The sequence below is a fragment of the Lissotriton vulgaris genome, chromosome 11 (genome assembly GCF_964263255.1).
Source record: "Lissotriton vulgaris chromosome 11, aLisVul1.2, whole genome shotgun sequence".
Taxonomy (NCBI): domain Eukaryota; kingdom Metazoa; phylum Chordata; class Amphibia; order Caudata; family Salamandridae; genus Lissotriton; species Lissotriton vulgaris.
Window position 1 is genome coordinate 494,960,850 of NC_141699.1, and position 23,079 is coordinate 494,983,928.

Sequence of the window (23,079 nt, forward strand, 5' to 3'; positions counted from 1 at the left end):
CATACCCCACCGCTTCACACTGCAGCCTCGATGCCTACAAATGCCTGTGCTCCTGACGTCAAACTGCATGTGACTTCAAGGGCCTGACGACTCCGGCACCAACTTCTGGAACCAAGGCCTGCCGACGCCACTTCTTCTGAGCTCACCGCAAGGTCCGACGCCCTGCATCTGCAGGGGGAATGTTTCATACATCTCCCTGACACCATAGCTGGCCCACTACGCTGTGAGCGGCCAGAACTCTTGGATTTGTTTGCTCACGACACCGTGAAAGCCCCAAACGGAGCTATTGACTTCAAGAAACTGTATATAAAGTCTATTTTTGCATCATTTGTATTTTTTCTTTTAGAGTATTATATAGCACAAACTAGACCTGAAGATATCAGATATCAGAGCGCTTTACATGAACACCAGTTTTGTTACACAAGGATGCATTCATTTTTGGTTTGATCACTGTATGTTGGATTTTTATCGTTCTGATCTCGTTTCACACAAATTGGATATTTTTCTAAAACTGGCATGGTGTTCTTTTGTACTGTTTTTGCTATATTACTGTTTGAAATATGCAAATGATTTACACACTGCCTCTGAGATAAGCCTGACTGCTTATGCCAAGCTACCAAGGGGGTGAGCAGGGGTTATTTTAGACATGTAATCTCTTTATCCCAACTAGAGTGGTGGATTCTGCCTGGCCTAGGTGCATACCCTAGGCAACCAGAAAACCCATTTCTGAACAAGTGCTACGTGCACAAAGGAGACAATATTGAAAGTATTAGCATTGTACACTAAATTTAGTTACAAAAATTTTTGTAATGCTATAAGTGAATCTCCATTTTGGTTCTATCTAATACCCTTTGGACCCATAAGGCAAGCTGTTTTAACCTTTCTTTTAGACTCATGTTGTAAATTGTAAAAATAATTTTTATGGTCTGTTCTGTGTCCAATAAAGTTGGTTCTTTTGTCGATTTCATGTGTCAGCTGTAAGAGCCAGTTGAAGGGAAAATACTAAGGAAAAAGCCAAAGTACTAGCACTTTAAGGTAGAGCCCTATAGTTAAAAGCTGACTCCTTTATGTATTATCAGTACAAGAACCTTTCAGTTACGTGGGCTAACTGTATAGGGAAATACTATTTTGCGTTTGCACTTTTAACCCTTAGCTCGGTGTTACAAAAGGAAATCTACGCCTATTTTGAATTATTTTCACAAACTATGTCCCTTTTTCTGCCAAAATCTAGCAACTGGTTTGAGGGCATTGGGGAAGCATTGGAGAAGCATAAATGCATTTGCACTTTAACCAAGACTTTTAAATATGTCCTCTCCATGAATGCCCATTCTCCTGTTGTTTTTAAGTGCTAAGATAGGTGAAACCTTTGTGTGGTAGACGCTGAGTCCTATTTCTCGAGGGTAGGTTGCATGCATGTGCACAATATGCACTCTATGATAATAGCTTCTTCAAACTGCTCTGAAGTATTGAATGTCTTTAAACCACGCAGAATTTATTCAATACTTTCATCGAAATAATACATCAAGGGGCACATTTACAAGGAGTTAACGCCACCAGAACATAATTTTTCCTGACATTCTAGTGGCGTTAAGTCCTTCACTTTATTTACAGGGTGGCGTTCAGCTACTTAATGTGGCTTAACGCCGCCTTGTAAATAATGCTCCTAGTCACGCAGCACTTAGCATGAAAGGGGTGTGCAATGGGTGTTGCAGTGGGCGTTCCACCACAACACCCATTGCTTTTCGATGCTGCCCCATTTTTACAATTTATGGGGCAGCGCCCAAAATATTGCTAGGGAATGCCTTGTCTTAAGCTGACGATAAGAGGAGACATTTATCATGTATCCTCATATTTTGCTCTTTCCATGTGTGTTGCATTGTGCAGCACACATAGAAACATCAAATTGCCTGAAAAATGTGTTTAAGTCCACTGAGGTGGCCCATTTTTGGTAATAAGCAATGACGCCTGCAGCGTAGGCACCCTTGCAACATGGTGCAAGGGTGCCTGCCCTGTCGCTTGGCAGCTTCTTTAACTCCTACGCTATGGGGAAAACAAAGCGGTGCCACATTCTTGTAAATATGGCACATCCCTGCTTTTTGAAACTGACAGATCGTGTGGTTACCAATTTTGGTGTAACACCACGCTCCACCAGTTTCTAGTAAATATGCCCCCAAGTGTTAACCCAAGGATCCTTTTAATCGTGTAATTTACCTTTATTGACAACTCAGTGAATCATCGGGAAGACTAGATGAGGGATAATTTATGTATGTATGATGCATCTTTATTTTATGATTCCAAATTCAGCAGCTAATAATCACCCTTCCTCACCCGTACTATGCACTTAGAGCACCAACGGGCAGTATATAGGTTTAGCTTATAGTTCAGATAAAGATTTTACATTACTCATGACATGGACAGTGACATCACTAATGAAACTACTAATAACATCTCAAATGACATTCACTGATGACATCAGGGATGACATCATCCACAGCATCTCTGACGCACCCACTCACACCCCTATAGAATCTTTTATATGTCCATGGCCATTCTCACACAACCATTCACTAACCCATTCATAAAGCCATACCAGTACTTATACACCCACTCACTTAATAATTGATCTACTCACACATCTACTCGCTCACCCATACTGCCACTCATTGACCCACACACTCACTAATGCAGCCATTGACATATCCACTCATACAGTCACCCATAGAACTACTCCAAAACCTAGACACTCATCCATACAGTCAATCATACAGCCACTTACTTACCCAAACAGTTACACACCCCCTCACTTACTTACTCATACAAAATAGTAACACATACTCACTCAGCTATACAGTCACTGAAAGAAGCATGCATTCATCCATATAGCCACTCTCACATTCACTCATGTATACAGCCTTTCACACACTCAGTTACTCACTCACCCATACAACTTCTCACACATGAAACAGTACCCAATATAGCCACTGACTCACCCACTCACTGATCCATACAGGCAGTCACACATCTCCTCACTCACCCAGACACCCAGACAATCATAGACATATATAGTCAGACAACCAATCAATTATCCATATAGCCAATTTAAGTACACAATAACACACTCATACACCCACTTAGACATCAACTGAAAGACAGATACACGCATTCACACAACCAGTCACTCACCCATACATTCACTGAGTCACCTAATCACCCACTTATATAGTCAATTACCCACCCACTGATTCATCCATACAATCACTCATACATCCCTGATTCAACAATACACTTTGGTATATATATTTAACACTCATAATATTTTTTAAAAACACTCACAGTCACTGGATGTTGGCATCACTGACGTCATCAGTGACGTCATTTGAGATGTCATGAGGGATGTCATCAGTGATGTCACTTTTTGCTAACTATAACGTCCTTGTAACCTTTGTTTTTTTCAGTGATTTTTTAAGCTTTTTTACATGCTGATTCCTAACAATAACATCCCTGTAACTTTTTTTGTGTGAATTTCTATTTTTTTTCAACTAGCAGTCTTGTTTGCAGAGTGGTGGAGAAAGGGGTGTGGGCCTCTGACTAGCTCTCAGAAATTCAGCTGTGTAGGACTTATGGGAGGGACCAGAAGGGCTTCTTTCAATCCTGGAATTACACCAAATTTGGCAGGAAAGGTAGCTCTTGGTCCAGAAAGACCCCTTTTTAGGTCTAGCCTACCGATGCAGCGCATGCGCTGCCCACCTTTGTGAGATCTATTCTTGTCGGTTTCTTGGCCGAAGGAGGACAGGAGATATGCACACCTACTGACAGGAGATGTGAACACCTGTACATACCCATACAGCCACACACACACCCAAACAGCCACTCACTCAGCCATACAGCTACTAACAGAGCTACTCACTCACCCATACAGCCACTGTCACATCTATTCACTCGTCCACAAATCCACTCACAAATCCATTCACACATCAATACAATCACTCAGGCGCCCACTCACTCATCTATACCACCATTCACACAAATAATTACTGTGCAAAACAGCCACTCACACACCCACTCACTTCCCCAAATACTGAGTCAAACAACTACTCTCTTACTCATCGATCCATTCAAACAGCCACTTTGTTACCCATATAGCCACTCACAAACACACTAATCCACCCACAGAGCTACTCAAACAGCCACTGCAGTCACAGATACAACCTCTCACACATATACTTGCCCACCTATACAGCTACTCACACAGTCACTCACTCACCAATACAGCTACTCACACACCCACTTATTCACCCATACAGCCACTCATGCACCCCACAGACATCCATCCATCCCCTCAGACACTCACTCCCACACTGATACAGAAAGTCGCTGTGCCACTCAGATGTCATATATTAGAAACAGTATCACTCATTAGTAGCTTGTAAACAAGGAGAGGTGCTCTTAAAGTCCAAAGGGACAGAGCATCAAAATAAAAAATGTAGTTGTAAAGATTCCCTTTAAACGAATATGCTTCGTTTAACTCAAAACACCAACTGCCATAACACTCAATCAGCACTGTCACACTTGGAACAACTCCATTCAGAATACAGCAGTCCTTATATTTAAAAAAAAAGGATTAATTAATATATCGATAATAAGAATCACAATGTTGAATGATCACATAAAAATACAGAATAAAAACATTTCAAAGGGTAACAAAGTGCCCTACAGAGATTAAAAAGCACATTAAAAATACATTATTTCTACAATATACATCTCATAATTGAAAAACAATACCACATGGAAGGAGCATGTATAAGGCAGTCAAAGTATGCCTTTACAGAGTTCATTTGAAGCGAATGCAAACAAGGCAAAGAACAATTAATTCTGATCTCTATGCATCTTGTCCCAATTCAAATTTAACACAACTTTCTGCGTCAATGCGTTTTGGTGGGACTAAATGGATAAGACCACCTTCCTCAGGACTAACAAAGATATTCCTTCCTTATTCAGTATCAATCAGTGTATCTTTGTTCAATGCGTGGTGTTCTAAATAGCGGAATACATCTGATTCTCCGAAGCTGATTGTCTGTTTAAAGGCACATGCCTCAAATAAAAATAGAAAGCAACCTTTGATCATGCAATTCCGTCCTCAATTACATAGTGGATCTTTAATGTCCAGAGTAGCCGGAAAAATTATCGGTCTTTCTATAAATTAAAACGCTGTCTTCAACTTGCATGGACAGGAGAGTTTATCCTTTGTAGTTGTTTTAAAGAATTATTGGTATTCTTTTAGCCGACCATCCCGTTTCCTGAAGCTTGTTAAATGGGCTCTATAGCTCCAAAAGCCTGGAGTACGAAAGCGATGCACAGCGTCTCTGTTTCCAGAGATAAAAAGGTTTATCACCGGAAACAGAGACGCTGTGCATGGCTATCGTACTCATGTCATGTGAGATCATAAGCAGTGCATTGCGGGGGCATATTTTATAGTTAGCTCAGGTAAGTATAACTTCTGAATTTCAGAGGGTTTGTAATCCTCAACATAAAAGATAAGGAGTACCTGCAAGCCATCTCTATTCAGGCTCAACTGTAGTCTCTAGGGTCATGAGTAACTCCTCAGAAGAAGGAAAAGCTATGCTGTGGACAGCATAACCTTGGTTCTGGGTTACACTTAAACTTGGTGGTTTCTCGTTAACCTCTTTGTCTTTTCTAAGGGAGGGCTGTATGGAGCTTGGTGAAGGAGGTTGGGGTGTGCGGGCGCTGTCTGTTAAGTTCTTTCTCTTTATTTCCTATGAGGAAATTAAGAGGGGGTCTATTTATGTTCCTATAGTCACTAAATCTGGTCTGATCTGGTTTTGCCTTTATAATGTAGAAGATATTTTCCTGGTTTGATTGGTGAGGGAGAGGGTGTGCAAGCTGTTGGCAGAAGCCATTACTCAAGTCATGGGTGACCTGAATGATTTAAGGTGAGGGGTTGGGATGGGGGTTTGTGGGTTGTTGAGGGGGTGGGACGGGGAGTGAGATTTGGTGGGGGTTTTGGGGTGGAAGGAAGAGCTCAACACAAGATGAGAGGTACAAATAAGGGAGGAAAAATTATGGTTCTTTAGATATGTTTAACGCATGTAGGGAATACAGAAAGCAATACAGTTTATTTTCAGTCAGACAGAGTTGATATAGTGAATTCCATAAGAAGTAGCAAATGGGATGTGATTTGTCAGATATTTCGTCATGGGAAAGATTTCTATAGCTACTCTGAATATTAATTCGGTGAATGATAATTTCAAGAGACAAAGGGCCACCTTAGATTTGCAGATACTACGAGCTGATATATTGTGTCTGCAGGAAGCACATATAGAAGGGGTAAGGAGATCTCTGCTTGACTCCATTGGCTACCAGGTGATTGGCTCCACCACTCAAGGGACAAGGAGGCGAAGTAACGCCATATTGGCGAGAAATAACCTTTTCAGGTTTAGGCAAACCCACGCCTATACTCTAGGTAAGTGGATGATTAGACAATGCTGTAATTTAGGTGGGGCGTTCACATTGTGCTTAGTATATGGTTGGGTCACAGAGGATCCAAGGGTTTTTGATTGGCTGAGTAAAGAATTGTCTCTCTGGCATAACCCGATTATCATATGTGGTGAATTTAATATTCCTTTAGGGGAAGGATTATTGGATTCCGATGTCAATTCCTATGCAGGCCCAGGGTGTTTAAAGCACTGTACTTTATGGGGAGGAATCATGGGCTAATCAATGTATGGTGTACAGCTATGGAAGGAGACCCAGAATTCACATATGTTTCTCCCCCACATAGGAAACATGCCTGTTTAGATTATTTTTATATTTCCTATGACCTGTTTCAATAATTTAAGATTGAAAAAAATAATTCTCTCTGATTATTTCCAACCACAACTCTCTGGTATTAGAGTTAACAAACCAGGGCTTGACATGGATGTTTGAGCAGGCACTACTGCCAGATGAAGAATCTTAGGTACATTGAAAGCTGGATCCCACTATTCATGGAAATAATAAGCAGAGTGTCCCGGTAGGGGTGGTCTGGGATGCCTTTAAGGCGGGTGTCTGTGATGAGACAATCAGATGTAGTCTGAATCAGCAAAACAACAGAAATGCTGCACAATATCACAATATGCTCTACAGGCTAAAGCTGAAGTTAAACCAACACGGGCAGCATCCAATTGGGTGGAAGTGAAGAATGCTGAGCACAATATTGCCCTATCTAGAACTGCTATCACCGAGACATCCGCAAGAAAGGCTGCTGAGGAAGTTTACCACCAGGAAGCAAGACAGTTATGAGTACAGTGAGTGGGTAGGGCATCACCTCGCTATTCAAACAAGGCAAATATCAACACAAGGGTAGATGAAAGAACTCAGGGCCCCAAAGAGTGTCATCATCAGAGATCCCAAGGCTATACGTGAGATCTTCCGTAGGTGTTATCAAAATCTTTATAGTGAGGAAGAATATGCAGGAGATGGGGATATTACACAATTTTAGAGTCAACAATTTCTCTGAAATTACTCTGAAGATTAAGTATTGCTAGACTCCCCCCTACAGAAAAGGAAATTCAGCAGGCCTTAAAAAGTTTTCCTTCAGTGAAAGTGGTTGGCACAGATAGGATATCCATGGTGTTCTATAGAGTGTTCTCTTCCCATCCAGAGTAATTCATAACTCGACTGTGTGTATACATCTATGAGGGGCTTATCACACCAGAGTCTTGGTCAAGAGCAAACATAGCAGTGTTCTTAAAAAAAGACATGTCTGTTCTCGAGCCTGGCTCATATCGGTCAATAACACTGATTCCAAAATCTATTAAAAAGTATTAGCTGTGCGATAATCTAGTACAATCGGTAAGGTAAGGTAATCCGTAAGGTTGCCTCCCTTGGCAGAATGTTTTTATATGAGGGAGAGGGACCACGGATCATGTCTGATGGGCTATTACTCTTTTAGATTCTTTTTTGGTGGTGGGAGGCCCTATGGCTTTGATTTTATTTGACGCCGAGGAAGCATTTGAAAGGGTCTCCTGGAGGTATCTGTCGGCCGTCGTGAACTGATTAGGTATCAGGCCTGGGTATGTTAAAGCTGGTAAAGCTCTGTATTGTACACCCACCGCTAGGATAGCATTAATGGGGGATAAATTAATATAAAATTCAGATCCAACTGGGAACAAGCCAAGGCTGTCCTTGTTCCCCACTGCTGTTTGCCCTCTATATAGCCCCCTTCATACGGAAATTTGACAACAACGCTTTAATACCTCCTATGTGGCACCATGGTTGGGACACAAAATTGTTGGCTTACACTGACAATGTGAGCATAGTGACCACTCATCCATGAACTGCACTAAAAGAAATCGAAAAAGAGGCAGGGATGTTTGATAGATGTTTGGGTCTTCTTTAAATCAGGACAAAATCCAAGTGATGATTAACAGAAAATACAGCTGTTTCATAGCCGGTTGGTGGACAAGCAGGATTATCTGGGTGTCAGCATATCTGCTGAGGTGGAGCAAAACTATCTCCTGTTATCAGAAAGTTAAAGAATTACTTTTCAAGAATGGAGAGTCTGCATCTGTCTATAATAGGCAGGGTAGAAGTAACATTGTTAAAATGATTTGTTTCCCCAAAGTGCCATATCTATTTTTGGGTGATATCCCACTTTAATTTGGAAATCAATTGTTTAAGTTACTTAACGAGTTAGTGATAAGATTTATCTGGGCTTACTCTAAAACCAGGAGGGTTCTTAAATGTTGGACTCTCCTGAAAGAAAGAGGGTGATGGCCCTTTCTGAATTTTAAATTCTATTACTGGTTGGCGGCTCTACAGTATATGACCTCTTCATTTGAGGAAGTAGAAAGAACTCGATCTGTAAGAGAAGAAATTCCCCGGGTTTTTGATCTACTCCTTGGAGTAGAGGCTAGAGAGTGCCTTTTCCTTCAAATAGAGCCAAGGTATTTAAAAAAATAAATTGATTCAAACCATCCAAGGAGCCCATAAGATTAGGAGAAAACTACGAAAAAAAACTGGGTCTAGGGCGATTCATATATTACACTCTAATTCAAGAAAACCAGTTTCCCACTGGTCCTCTAGGACTCTTATTTACGTGGGTGAAAGTGTCAAGGTAATAAACAACTAGGGGATTTTTAAACCGACCTGTGAATTTTAATGTTTGAGGAGTTAAGAATAAAGTATGAGCTTAATCAGAAGGGATTTGTTAACTTTCCGCAATTTAAGGATTTTTTATTTGGCAAGGTGGGGACCCTCAGAGTTCTTCTAGAGTAGAGCTTGTACGTCAATTACTGGAGGGGCAACACTTTACGATTGATGGGATATATGGGGTATCAAATTCCCTCTCACAGGATAATCTAGAAAGGCTATCCTTGAAATGGCAAGCTAAACTAAGAGCTATAGACAACTCATCTCTGAAATCTTTAGAGCTAGGTGCTAATATATTATTGTTAGCTAATTAAGCAGCCCAACACTATAAAATGGTTTATGTTCTATATTATACTCCTTGTAAGATTGCTAAATGGGGTAACAACGTGGGTACTAGATGTCCAAGATCTCAGTTCTGGGGGCGGATCTGGCTCATATGATTTTATTGTGTCCCTCACTTAAACCTCTTGGAGCAGAAATTTGTAAATTCCTCGGTACGAATCTGAAACTTAAACCATCCCTCACCACCTAGCTTATAATACTGGGTGTACATAATGAAGAGGTCACCACCTCAGCTCAGCTCTTTATGTTTGTCGCCTTCGCTGTATTTCGATTACGCATTGCATTGGCCTGGCTCAACCAAAATCCATAATCTTTTCACCAGTGGTTAGGGTGATTTTTGGCAATTTATAATCTTGTTATAATATTGTAAGGATGGAAAGGCCAGGAAGAAAGGGAATCAAATCCAGGCCCCCTTTATAGAATGGATGGCACATCAATACGACTGAAGAAATTCTCTTGTAGGAGGATATTTTGAAAGGCCATCTTGTTTTTATCATAGTTGTTTATCTTATGCAGGGCTAAACTTGAAGGTAGGATCGTTTGTGGGTGTGGCTTCCTGCTTGTATCCTGATTGTTCCGCCAGTTATTATGCCTCTTTCTATTCCCTCATGACCTTCCTCCTACCTTTTGCTGTGTTTCTGACCTCTATTTTGCCTCTTGCTGCTTGTTTTAGAACTCTATTTTGGCTCATTCTGCTTATTCTGCCCATTATTTTGGCTCTTTTTACTCACTTCTGACACTAACTGCTAGTTTCTGACCTCTATTCTGCCTCTTGCTGCTGGTTTCTGACCTTTATTCAGCCTCTTTCTGACCTTTTTTGCCTCTTTCTGCTCGTTCCTGACCTTTATTCTGCCTTTTGCTGCTTATTTCTCACCTTTATGTTACCTCTTTCTGCTCGTTGAGGTCCTTTATTCTACCGCTCTCTACATGTTTCCAACTTTTGTTCTGCCTATTTCTGCTTGTTATCCATAAGAGCTGTTATTGGGTTAAATCTTCAAGTAAGTCCCTATTATTAAGAGTACACAGGGACTTCAACTTCTAATTCCACTGTATCATCAATACCCCTTTCTGTACTACCAATGCCCACAGTACTGGTAGTTTTAGGTAGGTGGGTGAATTTTTCCCCAAGTTGTGAAGGATCCATATTTCCTTAATCATGCATGTATTTACATCCTCCTTCAGCGGGAAACAACATTTACAACGCAGTCATTACATTGCACTATCTCTACGTAGCAATCATTACATCGCAACATCTTTTACATAGCATGTCATTACAATGCAGCCATTACATTGCATGTCACTACAACGCTTGTCATTACAATGCTTGTCACTACAACGCAGGCATTACATCGCAAGTCATTACAACGAATACCATTACAGCGCATAGTACCCTTACACTATCCAACACTTACCCTATTTTTGCATTCACTGGAGTTACAATAGTCATTTTTACCTCTACACTGTCCAACACTTACCCTACTGTTGCACTCACTGGAGTTAGAGTAGAAAGTTTTACCCCTACACTATGCAACACTTCCCTTAAATGCAATGTAATGGAATGCATTGCAATGGTATGCCTTGTAAAGGTATAATGCGATGTAATGAAATGCGTTGTAAAGGTTGTTTCTGAAAATGTGATGTAATGGCATGCGATGTAAAAGAATGCGTTGTAAAGGAAGTTCCGATGTAAAAACTGTGTGGCAAAGGCATGCATTGTAAATGTATGCGTTGTAACGTCCTACTTTCTCCTTCAGCGCATTCATTGACTACTTGAGGCCTATGCTTATTAATACACATCTAATGCCTCTCTCCAGGTTGCAAAATGATGTCGTTGACCTCTAAAATGTATTTTCTCTTTGAAAAATCCCCTCCTTCCTTCCACAGTAATAATAATAATGTGTCTTCCATTTTTAGGGCAGTGACGATGACGCAGGAGATGTCGATAAGAATAAATGCTGCACACTTTGCAACATGTCTTTCACCTCGGCAGTGGTAGCTGAATCTCACTACCAGGGAAAGATTCATGCCAAAAGGATAAAACTGTTACTAGGCGAACAGCAACCAATTAAACCGACAGGTATGTCTACTATGAGGGTGGTTAGTGCCCCAGGCAGAAAGAAATTGGGGCGCCCGCCCTGCTGCTGGTGAATAAACGGAGGCAGCAGGGTTCCCCTTTCGTGTTCACAGGTCAGTCTCCCGCTGATTACATCATCGCTACTGCTGGGGGATAAACTAAGACAGCAGGGGTCTCCTTTGTGTTCGCAGGTCCGTCTCCTGATGATTACATCAAAAAGTGAATAGCCCACGAACATTAATGTCTTTGCACTACCCACAGCCTATCTCTCGGCGCCAGTGACGGGTTGTTTATTGGAGGAGGGGGAATGGGAAGTGCGTGGTACCAAGGAATGACAGGGGCATGGAAGTGGGGAGATGACGTGTTAAAAATGGCACCTATGGCATGATAAAAAGAATTGGATGCTCTTGAATCCTAGGAGCAACGTGAAAGGGATGCTGCTGTTTGCATCAGCAGACAGCTCTGTGTGGCCGCCGGGCCTAGGCCCAGCTCGCCCCGGTCAAATGTTGACTGCCTAAGGAAATGGCTGTTTAAGAGACTTATCACACTACTACAGTTATAAATGTTATTACGCTGCTATCAATGAGACATTTTAACAGGTGCTTCCGCAGCGTTAGAAGGCAATTTTCTGAAATAGTTGTCATGACAACAATGAATAAAACTCGACACGCATTGCAATTATTAAATATGAAAAAATACATGTTTGAGAACACCAACAGTCTGTGCTTAATTCAATTTTCTTACCTTGTTTACTTTGGAATAACAGCTTTTGTATGCTGAAACGTTTACCTAAGTTTGCAAGTAATGTGCGAAACGTTACAAATGGTGGCACACAAATTCGAGGTTATTGACATAGATCATCTTATACTGTATTTTAACTCATGGCAGAGAGCCACCACACACAGATATTTCATCAACTGAAGTCTCACAAGAAATTGACCTCACAGCAAATGTTGCAGTTAGGAGCGAAACTGCACCCGGCCCATCAGTAGCCTGATGAAATGTATTGGCAGAAAATGGGGGGTCTCATATCAACATCTTTGGAGCCATGACTGAACACATTTGTAACAATTGAAAACAGACTTGAGAAAACGGAGGGACTGATAATGTCAATTCTAGGAGGTATCGAAAACAAAATAGCAGCTTGGGGCAAGCCTAAGGAACCTAGGAGGGAGGGAGGAAGGGATTCTATTGTATATTCTAGCCCTGCAGCCCATTCGACCACAAGTACGACCGTGGATCCAACTGGAACCACAAATGCGGGGGGAGGGATACCGAGAGTTGAAAAGGCGATGCTCACAGAGGCACATGGGGGAGGTAACATAAATGATAAAGCTGGGGATAAGAATATAGTGAGAAATCAGGGTCCCCACCTACATTTACCCCCAGATTGCACGCCCTGCAGCAGTTCTGACAGGTGTTCCTGAGGTGGAAGAGGGCAAGTCTCAACGGTATGACTTATTAAAAACAAGGCTATAGATTGGCTAAATAGTAATAGACCCCTGCCCCGAGATGTGAAATGTAAGATTCTCTTTGTTAGGAGAGTGAGTTGGGTAGGAGGAAGGCCAAAAAATCAAAGAGGAGATTGTATTGTTATTCATTTTAATGATCCCAAGGCGGTTGTCCACGTCTGTGGGGAAGTTCAGACACATTAACAAAATATCTATTGTGTCCGGGAATCTCAGTTATTTTTACATGCCATCAGACTACACATATAACGCCATGTATCCTGGGAGCATTATGGATACGAATGGCTACCTTGGAAGGGGAGGAGATGGGGGCGGGAGGGCGAGGAATGAGCTCTTGTCTGCAGCAGTAGGGGGTCAAAACACACTTGACCGGCAGGTTGCTTTAGCATGGGAGGGGGGAAGGTCACCACTTCCACTGTACAACAGATATGCACCACTACAATGGGGCAGACACTTCAGTGAAATCGATTGACTCCAGAGGGAAAGATCAGGCCGAGAAAGGGTGTTAGCTGTGGCTCCTCCAAACTTAAGATCACAAGATGAAGAGCAGAAAAAGGAAAGGGGTATTGAAATAAATACACACCAGTTTGCACCAGAAAGTGAAAACACTCCAAGAACTGAGGCTCCCCAGGGAAAAGTAGGTCAAATACAGATTTTGGCTCGCATATAAGTGCACCAGTGAGAGCCATAGAACTGATATCCTGGAATGTAGCAGGCCTGTCAGCTAAGTTTCGGAACCAGGAATGGCTGGAACAAATTAACAACTTTAAAATAATCTATTTCCAAGAAACCTGGGAGGTAGATTATTTCAATTTTCTCCTAGCCGGTTATAAATCGTTTGGAATCCCCGCAAGCAAATCCACTGCTGGAAGAGTGAGGGGAGGTCTACAAATATTTGTAGATTTGTCCCTGGAAAGGGGTGGACTGATTTAAGTTGGAATTCAGAAAATATGATAGGCCTAGGCTTCAAGAGTAGGGACCTCAACTTAATTAGGGTGAATTTTTATAATTCCGGAGGTAACAGAATGACAGAGCTTGACGGTAGATTAAGTAAGATGAGGGAGCAGAAGCAGGGGCAAATGGATCCCATGCTTATAATAGTAGGGGACTGTAATTGTCATCTATGCCCCAAACTGCTCCCGATCAAAGAATCCTGGAGCTCATGTAACATAGATGAGTGCCCACATTTCGAACACACAGTGGAGGGAAAAGTGTTGACCAGCATGTTGAAAAGTCACATGCTTGTACACACAATGGACTTACTGGCGGTGGAATCTAACAACCCGATTATCCTGTCTTTAAGAGGAGGGGCTGCAGCTCTTTCATTGATTTTATTTTAGTGTCTCAGTTACTTAAGAGACGGCTACTGAGATATTCAATTGAATTGAGCGGCGTCAGTGATCACAACCCCCTAGTGCTGTCTCTTGCAGATTCAGTAAGAAGGAGGACCGCAAAAAAAGTAATGGGGTCTAATCTAGAAATAGCCACTGATCAGGGTAGGCGACTAAAATGGATACGTATTGACGGTGAACATTTTTGTAGATCACTTGCAACAGAAGGGAAGCAACTTTTAGAGGAATGTTTGGACAAGTCAGTGGCAGGACCGGAGTTAGTGGAGTCATTTGAGGAAATGGGCTGCCTAATTGACAGCCTTTCAAAGACAACAGGTCAGGGCAAGTCTAAAAACGACCCCAGATGGTTTGATAAAGGATTGTCCGTTGCACTGAGAAAATTAAGAGCAGCTCTAAGATGCAACCCGAGGGATAATTACAGGGTAACGCAGTGCAGACTAAATTATAAGAAGGCAGTAAAGCGTAGTAAGGGTGCCCTCCAGTCACAAACTTGAGAGGACCTGAGAGATGCGGCTGAGAGAAATGACATGACCAGCTTTTGGAAGATAATCAATAACCCTTGCTTCCAAGATGGGAACAGTCCGCAGATAGCCTGCAACATCCTCCCAGAACAATGGGTGGAGCATTTTAGAGGGTTATATAATCAGGGGAACTGAGAACCAATGCATATTGAGGAAGGGAGGGAGAATGTAACACTTGAGTTTTCCCTGGAAGAGACCACAGCTGGTATTCTGGGTCTCACCAGAAACAAAGAACCAGGCCCGAATGGGATTCCCCCAGATCTTTATTTAAGAAAGGTGGACCAATGGGCGCCAATTGTAACAAGAGTAATAAATGCTGGCATAGCCACTGGGCTCCCCCATTCGTGATCATCGGCCATTATTGTGCCATTTTTAAAAAGGGAAACACAATGTTACCACCCCATTTCTCTTATAGATGTTACTGCCAAAGTTTTGGGACAAGTTATTTTAGATCGACTGATGGATTGGGCGGAGAAACACCACATTATCTCAGATGTACAGTACGGGTTCAGGTCTAAAAGATCTACCACAGACCAATGTGTTAATTTATATTTACTGGTGGCAAAATATACTATCGCCAGTAATGAGGTGGTCTATTTAGCATTCATGGACCTTACCGCAGCATTCGACTGTGTCAACAGGGAGAAGCTGTGGGCGGTACTGAGCGCTCTTGGTGCAGATCAAGAATTGATTAAGATTATGAAGGCCCTACACTGGAATACCTCTGCCAAAGTTAGATATAATTTAGAGGGCAGTTGTACTGAATCCTTTACCTGCACTAGTGGTGTGCGGCAGGGATGTATCTTGGCCCCATTTGTTTTCTTTATATATAAACGGACTAGAACAAGCCCTAGTGAGTTTAAATGTGGATTCCCAGAGAATTGACAGAAGAGTAATCCCGGTTCTGCTCTACGCAGATGAGGTGGAATAGTTGTCATGTACACTACTGGGTCTACAGCGATTTATAGATGGTTTTGTGGACTTTATGAATAAGTTAGAGTTGTCAGCCAACCTCTCCAAGTGATATGTAATGGAAATAGGCACAAAGTCAAGGAAAAGCTTTAACTATAGAATAGGTGATCACAAACTGGAAAAGGTGCAGTCATTTTCGTACCTGGGCATTTTATTCGATGGGCATATAAATTTTAAACCATTTATAGAGGAGCGTTGTAACAAGTTAGTGTCTAGCACAGGTGCAATAATGAGTTTTGGACGTAGATTAGGACGCTGGTCCCCGGCTGAAGTGATGAGATTATATAATTCAATATGTTACTCAAAAGCTGCATATGGTGCGGAACTTTGGGGGATAGTTGACCCCAACAAATTACAAGTATAGGAGAACAAGTTCAGTGTGTCCCTTCTCCTATTGTTCATGCAGAACTGGGGGAGGTTTTGTTTATTGAGGACAGGATCCAGATCAGACCCCTGATAGCATGGCTAAAGATCTGGGTTATCATTGTCCAGAGCAATAATCATTGACTGCCTGGCCAGAGACAGGGGACTGAACATTCCGTGGCTGAAATACCTAAAAGGGGCCTTTGAAAAAATTGGATGTAGAAACCTCTTTGTAAACCCAACCGGAATTACAGGTCGGGAAATGGGCAGCATGAAGAGGAAGTTCTTCACGCATAACACCCAAATAAGATAAGAGAAGGAAGGGAGGAAACAGTCGATTAGAGACTATAGCTTAGTGAGGTCCAGCGATGGAATGGGACCGTACCTCGCCCTGATAATCAATGCTCAGGATAGGACACTCTGCCCTCTGCCCTCAACACTCTGCCCTCAACACTCTGCCCTCTGCCCTCAACACTCTGCCCTCAACACTCTGCCCTCAACACCCTGCCCTCTGCCCTCAACACTCTGCACTCTGCCATCTGCCCTCAACACTCTGCCCTCAACACTCTGCACTCTGCCCTCAACACTCTGCCCTCAACACTCTGCACTCTGCCCTCAACACTCTGCCCTCAACACTCTGCCCTCAACACTCTGCCCCCAACACTCTGCCCTCTGCCCTCAACACTCTGCCTTCAACACTCTGCCCTCAACACTTTGCCCTCAACACTCTGCCCTCTGCCCTCAACACTCTGCCCTCAACACTCTGCACTCTGCCCTCTGCCCTCAACACTCGGCCCTCAACACTCTGCCCTCAACACTCTGCCCTCAACACTCTGCCCTCAACACTCTGCCCTCTACCCTCAACACTCTGCACTCAACACTCTGCACTCTGCCCTCAACACTCTGCCCTCAACACTCTGCCCTCAACACTCTGCACTCAACACTCTGCAATCTGCCCTCAACACATTGCCCTCAACACTCTGTCCTCAACACTCTGCCCTCAACACTCTGCCCTCAACACTCTGCCCTCAACACTCTGCACTCTGCCCTCAACACTCTGGCCTCAACACTCTGCACTCTGCCCTCAACACTCTGCCCTCAACACTCTGCACTCTGCCCTCAACACGCTGCACTCAACTCTCTGCCCTCAACACTCTGCACTCTGCCCTCAACACTCTGCCCTCAACACTCTGCACTCTGCCATCTGCCCTCAACACTCTGCCCTCAACACTCTGCCCTCAACACTCTGCCCTCAACACTCTGCACTCACCACTCTGCCCTCTGCCCTCAACACTCTGCCCTCAACACTCTGCCCTCTGCCATCAACACTCTGCCCTCAACACTCTGCCCTCTGCCCTCAACACTCTGCCCTCTGCCCTCAACACTCTGCCCTCTTCCCACAACACTCTGCCCTCAACACTCTGCCCTCAACACTCTGCCCTCAACACTCTGCCCTCTGCCCTCAACCCTCTGCCCTCTGCCCTCAACACTCTGCACTCTGCCCTCAACACTCTGCACTCTGCCCTCAACACTCTCCACTCTGCCCTCAACAGTCTGCCCTCTGCCCTCAACACTCTGCCCTCAACACTCTGCCCTCTGCCCTCAACACTCTGCCCTCTGCCCTCAACACTCCGCCCTCAACACTCTGCCCTCTGCCCTCAACACTCTGCACTCTGCCCTCAACACTCTGCACTCTGCCCTCAACACGCTGCACTCTGCCCTCAACAGTCAGCCCTCTGCCCTCAACACTCTGCCCTCAACAGTCTGCCCTCTGCCCTCAACACTCTGCCCTCAACACTCTGCCCTCAACACTCTGCACTCAACACTCTGCCCTCAACACTCTGCACTCTGCCCTCAAACACTCTGCCCTCAACACTCTGCCCTCAACACTCTGCCCTCAACACTCTGCCCTCAACACTCTGCCCTCAACACTCTGCCCTCAACACTCTGCCCTCTGCCAAAACTCTGCCCTCAACACTCTGCACTCAACACTCTGCCCTCAACACTCTGCACTCTGCCCTCAACACTCTGCACTCAAATCTCTGCCCCCAACACTCTGCACTCTGCCCTCAACACTCTGCCCTCACGCGGGCAGTGCGCCGCTCCAGGGAAAGAGCAGAGCAGAAGTACCTTATGAGGTGTAGAGACGCCTCGAGCACGGCATCACTCCCGGTAAGGAGCAAGAGGGATCTTTCCTTGATGTGGCGTGGAGATGTCTCGGTCAGAGCGCTGCTCCGCATCCAATTACCGGTAATAGAATGGCAGCCGTCTAATTGTAGACGCTGCTAGACTCCCAAACAAACCAGGCTTGAGGAGAGATAAAAACGGGTCTTGCTCTCCTTCCAGGTAGGTTCCGTGACCTCCAGTAAACTTTTCTCCCTGACCTCGCGGGAAGGCCACTCACACAGCACATCTGCACCGCTCTCATTGCTAATGAAAATAGTTGGCCTGGTGTGGGAGGGGGTGGGTGGGAGCAGGACAAAGGAGAGCTGCGGGCAGAGGAAGGGGGGGAGCAGGACGAAGGAGAGCTGCAGGCGGAGGGAGGGGGGTGGGAGCAGGACAAAGGAGAGCTGCGGAAGGAGGGGGGACGAGCAGAGCAGCTCTGGAAACCACCACCGTCTTTCTCCGAGGCAAAGCAGAAATGCCTCGGAGAAAGCATGGTAATTTACGCATTCGGGGGCGTGTGTTTTGTTGTTCTGAGTGACGGGTGACGTCACTGGCGAAAGAACAGCAAAACTTACGCCCCCAAATCCGAAAAAGACGGAGCCTATTCGGTGGGACGGCTCTCTCCTGCAATGGCTGGCTTCCGTTTAGGAAGCCAGCCAATGGGAGAGAGGCAAAAACTGAGGTGGGACTAATGGTCCCACTAAGAAACATTAATTCTCGGAGCGGGATGATGATCTTCAACCATTTTCTCCACCATTTATAATGACAAGGAAATCATAACACAACATTAGAAACAAAATACAAAATAGCATAGTAGAAATCCCTGCTTTTAAGTACAACTACTACAATGGTGGATAATACAATTAAGTCTAATGAGGAGCCCGGGAAAATACGGACCCAGGTCTGCAAGGAATCATCGGAAAAGATGAGAGCTCTACTCTCTCTTTGACAAAAATCAGGCACAAGTTTGTGAAACACCACCACTGTTGAAGACAGTAATTTAATAATACATCCAATAGTGCCAGAGAACCACGGCTCTTCAGAGAGGGCTAGTATCTGTACAACATCAAAAGGATGCGACTTGGCTCTTCGATAAATAATTGGGGAAAGGTTTGCAAAACACCGACTATATTGAAGAGAGTAAAGCAACAATACCTTTGATAGATCCATCAAACCATGGATCTTCTGTGAGATCAGGTAGCTCCATAAAATATAAAAAGAATGAGGCTCTGCCCCATCAGGAGTCTGTGGTAAACAACATGGGTAGCTGAACACCCTGATAGCTACGGCTCAGCCATCACCCATACAAAGAAATAGAGAAATAACAACAAGAGTTTAAAATATCAAGGGCTTAAACCACCAGAACTACGACATTGCACAGAATAAGTAGATATGAACTGGATCAATGAAGTTCTCAAAAAAGGTAATATTAATTCTGGATCAGGTGAGATAGTTACAACGGTGAACAACCTTTACAACGCACTACCATTACAAACGCGGTATTTACAACGAAAACCATTACAACGCATTGCGCTGGGGGGCGCTCTAGGATAGGGAATACGTTTAATTTACTATCCAACACCTTCCCTAGTGTCCACGGGGACTAGAGTTGGAATAGTAAATTAAACTTTTCACTATCCAGCACCCCAAAGCGGTATGCGTTGTAAAGGTTTGCGATGTAAAAACCGCGTTGTAAAGGCATGCGTGGTAAAAGTCTGCGTTGTAACGTCATACATCCAGTTACAACTCATGCTTCTAGTTAAGTAAGTAGACAAACAATTTAATCCATGATAATATCCTAAAACATTTAATAGCCATTCCAGTGCTTGATATAATTAGAACAGAAGATATTTAATCCATTAAATTATTTCCCAATAAAAAGGGTAAGACACAAGAATCTACCCATGTGCTGGACTTGTAAAGCGCACAGCTGCCCGTAAGCGTCCCAGCGCTTGCTTAGGGAACCCGTCCTGGTATTCCCCTGTGAGAAACCACGGCAGGGTGTCCACAAGGTCACTTGGAACTCTAATTATCTAGCTGGAAAAATCCTTCAGGAAAAAGAGTTCTTTTCAAACTGGGGAATTAAAATCAGTAGGCCCCAATTAGCTCTTTATTCAAGTCTATTTGATTCACCAAAAGAACGTTCTTGTCCACAAAATAAAGATAAAAATAACCAAGTATTCTCAAAATGGGTATTTCATTATTAGCCTTACATTCTACATTGGGAACACAGAGGCTACACCAACTTAATCTAGGGTGGTTGACTGCACCCTTACACAGTAATTCCAAGGCCTGACAGGAAAAAATACAGTGCACTCAGCAAAATGTATCTGCACACCCAATGCAAACCTTGCAGTTATGTTCATGGACCATAAATCGAGTGCAAGCCAACATTCAAAACGGTTATTTGATTGCCTTCACCAGAAATCTTCAAATTGTCCTACTAGAAGAAACATGAGCAGCTCATTCATTTATGGTGGAAGGATTTACTGGCTACTTTGTTCTGGCTACTAAAATTTGTAGATATGGATACCCAAGAGGGAGCCCAGAATCATTTGTAGCATATGGCCTAAGGATGGAAAGCGAACAGGGGTCACAGATGATAATAAAATTTTAATAGTAAAGTTAAGATACTGGTACAAAAATACTACAAACTTTCATTAATTAATGTTAACATACATCTGGATGCAAGTGCAAGGAATTCAATGTCTGATAAATTGATAAATATTTTGCTACACATATTCCAAGATGCAACACACCCAGAAATTATCATTTCAGGAGACTTTAATATGAATTTGTTGTGGTCATTTGTCCGAGAAGAAAACATAATGCAACAAGATCACCTAATTACTATCCCAAAGCAGTCGGTCACCCTGGAGAGTAACAGGTTTAGAGACACTAGGGGAATGGGTCTAGTCAAAGATCTTGAATCTCTTGGTCGAAGGGTGTTAAATAGACAGTATCAACAAGATTCACTACCCGCATGGACTTACCAGGCAGCGTGTCTGCAATATAGAATTAACTACACTGTAATATCTCTACCCTTATTTCAAATTATATCCTCTTTTCATATTATAAAAACAACTGAAAGTGACCATGGGAAACACATCATTGAGATACAGGTTTAAAGTGTAAGACATCAACAGGTAAAGTCCCTTCTTGGGGAGTTAATAAATGTAAACTATAGGAGACTGTATTTGCCGAAAGGAACCATAGATTCAATTAGGACAGCAACAATACTGGTGTTTTTCAGTGGATTCTCTTACAATAACAGCCAATGCGCTCTCTTTACTGAGAAACTAATGGCCACTTACTCATCAAAAAGTAATTCTACCACACAGCAATTTAAAGGCCAAGCACAAAACCTAAGCAGGATTAGAGCATAGGGCTCATGCCACATTCTAAAGAGGAACTGTAATAGAATGCTGAGGCAAGTAAAGAAGTGTCCAGGGAATCAAGAGCTCCAAACTAAATGGAAGACTATAAACAGAGACTTTTAGAGGTTAATCTTGTAAGAGAAATCAGCAACAAACACTTTGGGCAAAAGCACTGTAGAATAGTAAAAAGAAAAACTTGAGAGACTTTTGGGTCATGACTAACAGCCTGAACAGATCCTCAATGGAGATTGTAACGTCTACCTTAACAGAGACTGGAAGGTTCGTTTTTTTTAACAGAACATTTTATTCGTCAAGTATAGCCCTGTCGAGCCGCCCTTTGGAGAAACAGGCAAGATATCCACTCATCATTTATTATGTATTCTAACCCCTCACCTGAGTGTTTCCTCCTATTAATTGGAGAATAATTATGGATTGCCATTTTGTCCTTTAGTCTTAGTATTGGTATCATCTGCCCTTGCTCAAAGCATATGGCCCAACACACTGCTCTATGAATAGTTTAGCTCTCAAACCGCTGCAAGCCCTCAGCAATAGCTGGGGAACCGGTTTTGCAGCATTATGAGGTAGAAATATGCTGCCAGCTGTAGCAGCACCGCCAATCATATTACGAGTTTCTTCACTGCCAGCCTTTTCATGGCAATGAGCCTGCACAGAAAGGACTGGGAACTAAGGGTACCCTGCAGTGCCCACTGGTGCCTCTGACCATGGGGATGCATGCAGGGGGGGCACATGGTCTGCATGCATGCCCAGTTCCTGCCACTGCCCATGCCATGCCGAAACTTGCTTGGGTGGGCCCATTGCATTGCCTTTTTCAATGGCACTGCCATGGGACCGACAAAAGATCACCAACCAGACAAATAGAAAACTTGTTATCTAACGTGCGGCCTGCAGTGTGTGGTTTTGGTTACCCACAGCTAAGGCATCTCCTGAGCCAGGCCTGAGAGCAGGACAAATCGTGCTTTAATAAAATCGTTTTTTAGTTTCATTCACCAACCAGTTTCTTGATCGGGTTGCGATCTAAGAATGTTATACACCTTCAGTATCATCCAGGCATGCGATCTTTGTGCAAGGGACTCTTTATCTTTCAACATCGAGAATCTCGTCATTAATCTATTGATGATTTTTTTAAATAAACTCTCTGGGAAGTGACATTTCCCATTAATAAGGAGCTGATAATTCATCTATTGCCGCAGCTAGATACTTCTAGGCTGGAGAGTTTTTGTTTGTTTGGCTCATTTGGTTTGAGATGTTTAATTTTATATTCTTCCAAACTTT

General features: G+C 43.3%; 1 protein-coding gene across 1 annotated transcript in view; it reads left to right on the forward strand.

The window, feature by feature from the left end:
• The window catches only part of ZMAT4 (zinc finger matrin-type 4), a 2,083,246-nt gene that overhangs the window by 1,290,890 nt on the left and 769,277 nt on the right, over positions 1-23,079 (forward strand). The window contains exon 4 of the mRNA XM_086943563.1: positions 11,407-11,569. Within this exon, the coding sequence (XP_086799689.1) occupies positions 11,407-11,569 (163 nt within the window). The remainder of the gene's footprint in view (positions 1-11,406; positions 11,570-23,079) is intronic.